The 12,566-nt window shown below is 43.7% G+C and overlaps 1 protein-coding gene across 1 annotated transcript in view; it reads right to left on the bottom strand.

The window, feature by feature from the left end:
* The window catches only part of LOC126235594 (dehydrogenase/reductase SDR family member 11-like), a 65,011-nt gene that overhangs the window by 20,739 nt on the left and 31,706 nt on the right, over window positions 1-12,566 (bottom strand). Inside the window, exon 5 of the mRNA XM_049944308.1 lies at window positions 11,886-12,015. Within this exon, the coding sequence (XP_049800265.1) occupies window positions 11,886-12,015 (130 nt within the window). The remainder of the gene's footprint in view (window positions 1-11,885; window positions 12,016-12,566) is intronic.

Here is a 12,566-nt window from a genome sequence, read left to right on the forward strand (position 1 = left end):
GCAGTATCATGCACGATACGACATTCTGATGCAACCTGAGACACAGGTCAGGTCCAAAATACTCTTCTCGGTATCACGAAAGGTCCAGAAACAGAGAACAGCCGACTTGCACCGTGGGTGTTCTGACCCGCCTGCTGCAACTAGAGATCAGGCCGATCTTCCAGTTTGCAGCAATAGCTGTGCCTTGCCTGCTGGAGGCATCAATGCCGACCGGGCGGGATTAGCCGAGAGGTCTGGGACGCTGCAGTCATGGGCTGTGTAGCTGGTCCCGGCGGAGCATCGAGTCCTCCCTCGGGCATGGGTGTGTGTGTTTGTCCTTAGGATAATTTAGATTAAGTAGCGTCTAAGCTTAGGGACTGATGACCTTAGCAGTTAAGTCCCATAAGATTTCACACACATTTGAACATTTTGAACATCAATGCCAGGACGTGAGTTTACATTCCGGACCCTGGACCCTGTGTACACATTAATTTATGTTTTGGACGATTGGGATTTTAGATACACAGAGAGGCTTTCAAGGGACCATTGATGCAACTAGCAATCGACCACTAGTACTTTAATCGTCGTACTGACGAAGTATCCAAAATTGTTTCTCCTATGACGTGACGTACGTATTACGAGTGCGTCCACGTAGTATATTTAGTAAATTTCGTGCGTTTCTATGTTTAAGAGGGTTAATCTCGCGTTTTTGTAAATGTTATTTCATCCAGTCATCAGCGCAATAGTTGCTCACTGAACAGCCAGTAACGTAGCTCCTGAACGCAGCAGCGACCATTGATGATACATCACGAGTCTTGCACGTCACATGGGACACCTCAGGTGTCACTTGTTCAGCCCATGGGCTCTGTTTCGCCGTCACAGAGGGTGAGTGGCGGGTAGTCACGCTGTCACATCGCATGAGGTGAAGGGCCTATGTGGAGACTGGCAGCCTGGCCTCGCCCATTCACCCTGTGAGTCGACAGGTGGACGCGCCTTCAGCAGTGCCCGAGCAGGGGGAGCTGTTTATTGGTTATTGGGAGGTGTAATGTTAGGCGCGTTATGGAGCCCATTCGACAGATAGCGTTCAGGGCTGGAAAGAAAGCCAATGTGCCCTCAATATGTCTGCTGGGGCGTCCTCATCCGAGATCTGGAGGCGGCCTTGCCTATGGCTACAGAGCGTGCATGTTGCAAACGTCTGCAAGTTGTGGCTCACGTCAGCACCAGCGATGCCTGTCGCATGGATCCTGAAGCGATCCACAGTTCGTACAGCCATCTGGCGGGGATGGTGGAAACTGCTGGACTCGTGTGTGGGGTGCAAGCAGAGCTCGCAATTTGCAACATCGTTCCCAGAGCTGGTCGGTGTTCTTTGGTTTGGAGCCGAGTGGGGGATCTCAACCAAATTCTTCGTCGACTCTGTGACGACCTTGGCTGCAGATTTCTAGACCTGCGTTATTGTGTGGGGATTTGTAGGACACTCCTAAACAGGTCAGGGGTGCACAACACAAACGAAGCAGTTGCTCAGCAGAGTACTTGTGGAGTTCACATGAGGGTTTTTTAGCTAGTTGGTAGGATGATGTCTCTGATGAACACTCGTAAGTAGATCCACAGAAAGTGGAGTGAAACTGACTTCAGAGTAGAGCCATTTCGACTGTCACAATTTTATTAGTAAACTGTCGACGTATTCGTAATAAAGTTCCCAAATTTACTGCCGTCCAAGAAAGTTGTGGCCTCAAATTATTCTCTGGACCGAGAGCTGGCTGAAACCCGAAGTGGAAAGCTCTGAGATATTTAGCGACTCGTGGAACGTATATCGTAAAGACAGATTATGGGCCATATGAGTGGGAGTGTTCATTTCAGTTGGCAAAAATATTGTCTCTTTTGAGGTCGAAGCTGACTGTAACAGTGAAGCCACCTGGTCGCATATAACAGGTTTAGGTGAATCTATGTTCATTGTTGGACTTTTTAACGACCCCCCCGATTCCGCTTTGACAGTTCTAGAATGACTCAAAGAAAATCTACGGCCTTTACCGCGTAAATACCCAGATCAAGCAATACTAGTTGGAGGCAACTTTAACCTGCCAAGTATAGGTTGGGATGTCTATGCATTCATTGTGGGGGTTACAAAAGGTCAGTCATGTGAAATACTTTTGAAGAGATTTTCTGAAAATTGTCTTGAGCTGCTAGCTAGGCAGCCCACAAGCGATGGAAATCCTTGGCCTTGTAGCTGCAAATAGGCCGCACCTTATCGACAATTTCAGCATACAAACGGGGAGAAGCGGTTATGATGTCATTGTAGCAACTATGAAAGTTATCAAATGTCAAGAAGGCTAGAAGGGTGTTTCTGCTGGATAGAGCAGGTAAGCAGATAGTAAAATCTCACTTGGGCAGTGAATTGGCATCACTTAGTTCCAGTAACATGGATGTGGATGAATTGTGGGAAAAGTTTAAGCAGACTGCAAATTGTGATCTGGACTGGTGCGTGCCTAGTAGGTGGATAAAGAATGGAAAAGACCCACCATGGTTTAACAACGGAATTTGCCGGATGCTGATGGTTCAGATGGCTCTGAGCACTATGGGACTTAACTTCTGAGGTCATCAGTCCCCTAGAACTTAGAATTACTTAAACCTAACTAACGTAAGGACATCACACACATCCATGCTCGAGGTGGGATTCGAACCTGCGACCGTAACGGTCGCGCGGTTCCGGACTGTAGCGCCTAGAACCGCTCGGCCACTTGGGCCGGCCCGTATGCTGAGTAAGCAGAGGCTACTGCACCTTAGGTTTAGAAGGAGACACACAAATGATGACAAGTGCATCTGTGAAAAGTTCTATGCGCTAAGCATACAATTACTACCAACGTCACACCTTAGCGAAATATCTGGCATAGAACCTGCTAAGCGGATCTAAGGCTTCCATTCAGTCCCTTATTGACCAGTCTGGTGTGGCAATTGAAGACAGCACAACGAAAGCCATAGTTTTATATTTCACATTCAAAAAATCGTTCACACAGGAGGAGCATACGAACATACCGCCATTTGACCATCGGCAGACTCCCGAATGAACGACATAAAAATATCCAGTAAGACAACACGTCATTCGCGCTCGTAAGTACAACGCGTTATAACCAATGGTGCAGCAAGGTAAGTGTAAATCAGGCGGGGGAGGAAATCATTCATGTCACTCCAGAGATCCAGAGCCACCTCGGAAATTTTGATTTAATGATGGTTCTGAGCACTATGGGACTTAACTTCGAAGGTCATCAGTCCCCTAGAGCTTAGAACTACTTAAACCTAACTAACCTAAGGACATCACACACATCCTTGTCCCAGGCAGGATTCGAACCTGCGACCGTGCGGTCACACGGTTCAAGACTGAAGCGCCTAGAATCGCACAGCCAAACCGGCCGGCGATTTAATGATCACATGATCTGTAGTTTATAAGTTTTGAGATATAGATGCAAGCATCCATCTGTATCATATTTTTTATAGCACGATACCCAAGCAGTTTCTGATTTTCTTGACGGATAAAGGGGTGTTCCTGCTTTAGATAAACCATGGTTTTCTTTTTTTTTCAACACACACACAAATCGCTGATGCAGTCAGTGTGTTGACGTTTTTCTGCTGTAAATACACGAGTACAGCCCTTACCACACTATCCCTCGCCGCAAACCCCACTATCACGCTAGGATACAGCCCTACACTGTTCTGTCCACTCGTGGGGGTTTCAGCCTCCCTCCCTGCGTCCCACGGAAACCTTGCACACAAAATAGCGCAATTAGGCTATGAGTTTACAGCTGTATTGCAAGCACTATCAAATTCAGATTGTATAGCGAAAGATCACGTGACTAGAAGTGAGGTCATCGTGGACAATAAATAGTATAAGAGGAGACTTGACAGCCACAACCGATCAGTCTTCTGTGGTAGTTGAAAGTGTCAACATGGATTCCTCCAAAGTGCTTAACATGCAAGGATTATTATGAAGGAGGACAAGACCAGCTGACGAACCCTTTGGTTTATGGTTATTAATGGTGAACTTGGACAATCTTGTTTCTGTCACTGGCAACATAAAGTACACTGAAAGTGGTACACTTGTCAGCAAGAAGGACTTAAATGTCATTAGCCCCATTACAGAAACGTTTTGCAATAACATTATGGTAGTTACAACTGTGACAAAGCGGACTGTCAGGATCAATTAGAGAAGGGATAGTCCTTAATGTTAAGGAAAGACATGTATAGCTCATTTAGTTGTTATCTACGTAGTAAATTCTCCAAGTTAGTCACGCCAAGACATGGTGTCCAGGCGAAGCTACCACTTCTCCTACAGGAAATACTGTGATCGAAAGAGGAATATTGGATAAGATCGGCAAGGAAGCCCTGGATACCATTTTGAATGAATACAAAAATCCTGTGGCTATACCATATGAAGTGGAATTAGCTGGCATTGAAATATATATTCGAATAGAATATTGCAGCAGCTACGTGCAGACGATTATTACCTTTGGGATTTAGATATAACATAAGATTTCACCAGGAATTCTGGATTAACAATATTGCGTCCAGTATTTTAATTAGTTTGCTTCCTCCGCTCGTAGTTGACGTATATCATTAAAAAGGAAAAGTGGTAAACTAATATAATTTAATGATCGTTTACAAAGGTAAATTGTACGATGTGCGAGAATGCAGAAGAGATGTCATAATATATGCTAGTGCGAATTATTTGTGTGAGATTAAAAGCATTCCATAGAGGGTGAGTCACTAACTATTGCCACCAAGAATAACTCCAAAAGTACGATAGGAACTGGAAAGCTTGTGGGACGAAAGCTGCATGGGACAACGGGGGCTATAAAATGACGCTAGGTTTTTGTTGCTAGTAGGTCGCTTAAGAGATATGAAAGTAAACTTTGTTTTTTTAAATGGGGTGCTATAGTTTGGTACTTATTTTCTGATACTGGCTATCGAGATGAATCCAATGGTGTGCAACAGTAAGGTCTTTGAAGGTCAATGAAGGTCATAAAGGTGGCATGAACGTCCATTTACAGTAGGTGTTCGAAGCGATGACCATTGGTATCAATGCAGTGCTGCAATCTTCTTATCATAGACTGAGCGGTATTTTCCTTATCACATCGGCACTTATCGAAGCACATGCTCTGACATTTCTCTGTCGCATATCTGCAGGTGTAATTGGAACGTCTTTATAAAATATGTCTTTTACGAACCAGAGGCCTCAAGTCTGGTGAAAGAGCTGGCCACGACACATCTCCTCCCCATCCTATCCTAGGATTTGGGAACTGTCTCTGAAACTCATTTCTAGCCATCAGCAAAAATGTGCCAGACACCAATCGTGTTGATACGACATTCCAGTCCTTGTTCCTAAAGGTATTTCTTCCAATTAAAGGCCTAATGTCTCTTGCAGGAATGTGGTGTACATCCTACCATTAAGATTTCCTTCGATGAAACAGGGTCCAATAATTCTGTCCTCCAGAATCCCACACCACATATTCATCGACCACGGTTTTTGGTGTGCAACTTGCCGCAGCCAACATGGATTTTCAGTTGCCCAATAATGCATGTTATGCAGATAAACATTTCCATGGTTCGTGAATGTAGCCTCGTCACTAAAAAAAAATTAAATTACTAAATATGTCGTCCCTCTGAATCTGAAGCTGAGCCCATTGAGCTGTGCTGGCCCCGACTTTTGCGTTGGTTTAAACCTTGACTGTTACTATGAGTTTGGTTTCCCGTGGTTATTGTGGGTTATGCCGTGGTTCTTCCTCTTTCTACATGTGGCAGAAGTGGTGTGTATCAATATTCGCACCTTGTACTATCTTTGGTCTGGTGCTTATAGTTTCCGACTAGTCGATGTGCGGCAGTCGGTCGGTTGGTGTGGATCAGCCAGGAAATCTCCGTGCGGCGCAGCATGTCGGGCCCGCTGGCCATCTCTACGCAGTGTCGGAGTGTGTGGAAGTTGTTCCCATTGCTACGGAGTTCGTGGCTCACAGACCCAGGACATCATTGTTAAGTGGTGATTTAATTACCGAAGCCAGACTGTTCACACTGAGCCGTTGGTTTTCATCGTTGGCTGTTGGGGGTATTCCCATGAGCAACAGCGAGTTTTCGAGTTGGCGAAAGTTTGGCCACCGTCTGGTGGAGTTTAACTGTATTTTGGTTATTTGAAGTCCAAGTGCACTAGCGGAATTTCCTGATTTGTGGCCGTTAGCGTTCCGGTTACTTGCCCTGGTCGCTGACGTAAAATTCAGGCAGTATCCTTTCCTCACCATTTTGTCGCTGTCCAATTCGTGTGTGTAGTTTTGACAGCTTATGCGTACTTCGTTGTGGGTGGTTACGCCTTTTACCTTTCGGCTTTGGAGTTCCTTGTGCACTGGTCGGGTGGAAATCAAGTCGTCTTGTCGGTGGGTCCGTTGACTGTCTCTTGGTCGGGTTGCCGGCGGATCGGATATATTTGGGACGACTATCTGTCTCCCCTATGCGAATGTTAATATTCCAAGTGCACACCGACCCCCGGAAACGTCTGAGCGCCGCTGGCTGTACTGCCTTTTCTTATTGGTGTTTGATTGTGTATTTTAATGGCTTACAGCCGATGGTTTGAATTTGTATGCTTTTAGTTGGGTTTTAAATAATGGGTCCACAGCCGCTTTGAAAATGAAAGTTCCTTACTTGTCAAATCTTGCATGGTTTGGGCCGTCAGACGCATTTATAATATTTTTTGGGATGAAGCTTTGGGCCTTCTGCCTTTTGAAAATTTATTATAGTTGTGTTTTTCAATAATGGGCCTTCAGCCGCTTTAAAATTTAAGTTCCTTACCTGTTAAATTTTAGATTGTTTGGGCTTTCAGCCTGTGTAAAATATTGTTTAAAGATAAAGCTTTGGGCCTTCTGCCTACTAAAAATTATTTTAGTTGTTTTAAGTAATCGGCCTTTAGCCGTCTTTAAATTAAAGTTATTGTCTTTCTATGATCAGACTGTGTGGGGCCTTCAGCCTAATTCAAGATAAGGCCATCACCCTTGTGTTCTCTTAAAAAAATATCTTAAATCATGGGCCTTCAGCCGTCTTTAAATTATACTTGTTTGCCTTTAGAGTGTTAGATTCGTTGGGCCTTCAGCCAAGTCATAGAACTTACTTACGTGAGACCTTTTGCCTTCTAAATATTCTGTTTGGAGTCTGAATTTTAAGTTAATAGCTTTCAGCTGTTTTTAAATTTAAGTGCTTGTGCCCTTAAGGCATAAAACAGTGTGGCCTATTCAGCCGATAACTAAGTTCAAAAAATTGTTGTTGTATTGTTTGGACCACTAGATAAAGTTATATGTGTTTGAGTGCAACTGACAACCCTCTTTTGGATCCTTTCCACAATTCCAACTACCTGTTCTGTCCTGCGGACTTAAGCAGGGCGTTTCACCCATCCGCAGAATTCAATGTGACGCATACAATCTGTACCAGTTAATTCTTCGAGGACAATGGTATTTATGGCGATGCAGAACACGAACAACACTACTCTGCCTCATGCAAGATTCCCTTTCGATTTGACACGAACTGACCCAAGGATCTAGAACTACAGTGGCAAGAATACCAATTTCCATTTCCTCGTTAGTAGCTTTCCTTTGACAGATATGTTTCCGATGCGTTAAAAATTCAGTTGTTCGCAATTAATCACACACATATTTAAATGTACGACATGCAGGGTGGGTATGAGGACGATATACTTTAGCGTATAAGTCTCTAGCTCTCACTGAATTTCGTAGGCATTTTCTACAAATGAGAAGCATATAGACTTGTTCTACGAAGGAATACATCATTCACATTCGCTTGATTCGACGATACTAGTCTTACCGTTCCTATCAGTGTAGTATTGCGAAACCGCCGAATGGTGTTTACATGTGAATGGTACTTTAGATTGATACTCCGTGTTCGAAGTATATTTAATATTTGCACAATATATGACAGAGAATTGTCAGAGCATGTGCTTCGAAAAGTGCCAAAGTGTTAAGGAACACCACTCACTCCATAATAAGAAAATTGTAGCACTGCATTGATACCAATGGTCATTACTTCGTACACCTTCTGTAAATGGATGTTCATGCCACCTTTGTGACCTTCGTTGACCTTCGAAGACCTTACTGTTAAACATCATTGGATTCGCATCGATAGCCGCTATCAGAAAATAAGTACCAAACTATGGAACCCCATTTTGAAAACCAAAGTTGACTTTCATACCTCTGACGCGACCCCACCTAGCAGCAAGACAACAACGTCGTAGTGTAGCCCCCGTTGTCCCATGCAACATTTGTGCCACAAACTTTTCAGCTACTATCATACTTGCGGAATTATTCTAGGTGGCAATAGTTAGTGACTCGCCCTGTTTAATTTCAAAATACTTCCCTACTCATTTATAAATATTTAATGGAGCTTATTCTCACTATTAAGTGATAGTTAGTTTACACAAGACCTGCGACGTTACGCCTTTCACTGTTGCATGGACGGCGAATCCTATACTTTTTTTTTAAAAAAAAGGAAGAAAAGTTTAATTAGCAAAAAATCATTCTGACAAGTAATATGAACAGGCAAACTGCTGCGCAGTGATTTATTTCGGTGGTGTCACCGCCAGACACCACACGTACTAGGTGGTAGCCTTTAAATCGGCCGCGGTCCGCTAGTATACGTCGGACCCGCGCGTCGCCACTATCAGTGATTGCAGACCGAGCGCCGCCACACGGCTGGTCTAGTCTAGAGACTCCCTAGCACTCGCCTCAGTTGTACAGCCGACTTTACTAGCGATGGTTCACTGTCAACATACGCTCTCATTTGCAGAGACGACTGTTTAGCATAGCCTTCAGCTACGTCATTTGCTACGACATAGCAAGGCGCCATATTCAGTTACTATGTCTTCTGAACAGATAATATTGTGACTCATGTACTGTCAAGAGCGACGTTCATCATTAATGGATTAAAGCTAAGTATGAAACTAATTACGTCCGCTTTCTGAATTCTAATTACTTGTCATCTTCCAGACCTCACGTCAGTATAGTCCTTCCCTCCTCACGCCAGCCTGCGTGAGATAATACGCGTGCATTTCGGCCTCCATTCGTAACACGGTGTTGGCTCTTCTGCCAATACAACAATTTCAACTCATCATTTTTGCAGTGCAGTCAGAGCAATGCCGAGTTACCCGTTGCCAAATAAGGAACTACTGTAGAGCCTAAACGAACATTTTGAGAGGGAATTAAGATCAAGTTTCGATTTACAGACTTTCATATAAATTCAGCAGCTCCAGTTTTCTAATAGGGACACATTTACATTACGTACCGGTTAACAATTGTGTAAGATAGATTCTTCATGATAAAGATCTCTTGAATTTTCGGGTGGACCATTATTTATATACAATCTAATTTACAGACAGTCAGGTGTGTTTTAGATTAATCAGAGTGTCATACATAAGAAAAGTAGTTTGCAAGGATTTGTTTGTGTTCAGAAGTAGGATAGCAGTAGACGATTCTATGTCAGTATTTTAGAACACTTCTTTCAACTAGTTAGCAAGAGATTTGCTCTCTCTCTCTCTCTCTCTCTCTCTCTCTCACACACATACACACACACACACACACACACACACACATACGCACACACACACACACAGCAGTTTCCCTGTTAGGAAACAAAAGCATAAAAACACCAACTGTAGAGAATAGACAAGAGGTGAGAGGGAAAGGGCTTTGGAACATAGCGAAGTGGTATGTAAAATACGTGAATCCATGCCGTTTACAGTTAGATATAACGTGATGTAAAATAGAAAGAATGCAGTAAACCAGACTTCATTTACAAAAAGGTGTTCAATGATTATCATCCCACGAAGCATTTAGCTTTGAAGATAAGTTAATAAAATATTTACAACACTGAGGTTCCTTTTATTCTATGTAAGGTATTACAGGTGTAATTACAGAGAAGTACATCTGAATAGCGATGAAGTGACGACCTCTTGTGTGTACTAAAAATTATGCAACGCTCTGAGGAATAGGCTTCCAGTTAAGCCACGCTTTATTATCAGGACTTTCAGGACGTCCCCGGCAGTCATTGAAAACTGGTAGTTGTGTTTCACTTCACTCTGAAATGAGTATCCCATTAAAAGGCTGAGACAGCTAATGGATGACACCGAATTTTCAAGTACCAGATAAACGTTTGTGGGAACCTTAAAGGGCTTCCCAGTAGAAACTAACGGACCTTCTGTTGAGCTGGTGCCATGTTGGCGACTCTTCGATGCACAGAACAGAAACCTGGACGCATTCACGAAAAGCTGGCGTGTGAGTATGTAGGGAACTTGATGCAGACTGTGATTGGTGCCTCGAGTTTATTGAGACTGCCATGGGACCATCTTGTCTCGATACCGGTCGCCGTGGTGTGATTCTCTGGAATGGGATCGAAGTGGTTGGCAGCGTGTAACGTCGAATGACAGGGTGGAGCTACTTAATTTCTGCCCTTTATTGTGCTACTGTGGAAATGAGCCCACCATTAACATGGTGACACTATGGGAAATTCAGTGCCATCAAAAACAGTATTGGGGGGAAGAAGAAGAAAACTCCTGAGCACGGGCCTTCGAGGGGATGGAATTGTTTGATCTGAGGGTATTGAAAGTGAATAGGTGACTGTGTTTCAGAGTGGGCACTCGGATTTAGCGTTCAGGGAACATTTCAGTCTGTCTCCTATTCAGTTTTGATTGAATCTTGCATTCATCCAATGATCTGCTGTCATTTTGTCATTCTCAGCTTCCTTTCAGTGTCGGATGGTTCTTCTTTCAGTCCACTTTTCCGACTGTGTTCTTGTTAACTGACCTACAACTGCAAAAATATAGCTTGGATATCACCCATTCAGTTAAATTACTGCAGATAAAATTCACAATATGTACTCTGGGAGACAGGAAAGGATCGATTTGGATGGGACAGCAGCTCTGTGCCAATGTCGAGTGACCGTTTCTCCTGCAGAACGATTACTTAGAAAACATCGCACATGATGCGTATTGTATTGTTCTCAGTGTCACTTGTAAATCCGCGGCCGGCTACAGAGAAATACGAAGATAAAAGCCACCAGATGTCTGTCAACAGCCACGCCGCACCACGCAGCCTCAACTGCAAACTGACAAGTCATGTCGGCACACCTTCGCCTTCATGCACGACTGATTTCAGGATGGCAGGTAAAATGGTCAATTCCTCGCTGCAAGTATAATTGCTGAGCAGCGTCTTTATCTTACTAGGCCTGAAAATTCGGATTATTTGTGGAATCCAAGCACGGAATAAACAATTACTGTTACACGACTTTAATATTTAAAAGTCTTATTTACTAGATAAATGCGACAACAGGGGATTACTTCATTGCATTTCTTCCCATATTCATTCTTTCAGGAAGGCCAGTGAACCAAGGTGCCCATGGAGAGCTTCTGTGAAGGTTGGAGCGCGGGACGGAGTGAAGGGAGGCAGAGTGACTGCGGAAGTAAGAAGACGGGTTCTGTGTGGGTAAGTCAGCCAGTAGGAGTCTTGCTACCGAAGTCAAGGTTTGAGGTTGGAGTCAAAAACTCAGAGCACTGCATCAGACAGACAGCAAGTTTAAGAGGGGCACACAGTCTGCTCCATAGTGGAGAATTCGTCTGTGAGATTGTGTTAGCAATGGTTTCTTTAATTAACTTCCTATTTCTATCACGAAGCCTGGATACTTATAATTTGCTTTTTAACGTTCTGTTCAATCCATTCCCTTTCCTGCAATTTATATATACTTGTTTGAACTGTGTGTTTACCAGACTGGAAAATTCTGTATGATTGAAAAGTGTATTTACGTAATCACAAAATTATGAGACACCAGACCTGCTCGGAGGCTTCGAAACGTAACAACATAATGCATTTGAAACTTACCCCACACCGTATCTTGCTGTTCCTGGCAACCAGGTCCTTCCTCAGTCCTTCAAGCAGAGCCCTGACAGCGTGTTTGCTGGCGTAGTACATCGAGTACAATGGATCGAATGGCATGATGTGACCAGCTATACTGGAAACAAGAAAAAGAAACAAACTCGTACTGCCTGTACTATATGGATACAGATTATGCACTGTGTAAGTCGGCAAGATTTAACCACCAAACATGAATAAATTTCACAATTCGTACTTCATTTAGTAAGGGATAGCATTTTTTATGGGGGGAGGAGCTAGGGAATTCTTAATAGTTTCTTGGTTGATACTGGGTAGCCTCATACTAACATTTCTGTGGAGATGCAAGCTGAAAGTGTAATTTTCTGACAGAAAGGCGAAAGTGGGACTTCACGGTACCTGTGATCGATATGGAAGCTGCTGGGAAGCCCGTTTCATGGATCTAAAAGCAGAATGCTGGTAGTTTACAGCCCAAGACAGTCGCCTCATCGTGAGGCCGGTGGAAAGGACTTCTCTTGATTGACCTGTGGTCGCTACGGAGGCTTAGGCTAGATGACGCTGAAAGCATGAGATTGTAGACATAGAATCTTACAAGAGCCACGAACAGCGTTTTTCAGCATAAGGAATGTACGTGGGATGCCTGCCGCAAATGCGTGCTAACGGCCGAAAGAA

The sequence above is a fragment of the Schistocerca nitens genome, chromosome 2, assembly GCF_023898315.1.
Source record: "Schistocerca nitens isolate TAMUIC-IGC-003100 chromosome 2, iqSchNite1.1, whole genome shotgun sequence".
In the NCBI taxonomy this organism is placed as follows: Eukaryota; Metazoa; Arthropoda; class Insecta; order Orthoptera; family Acrididae; genus Schistocerca; species Schistocerca nitens.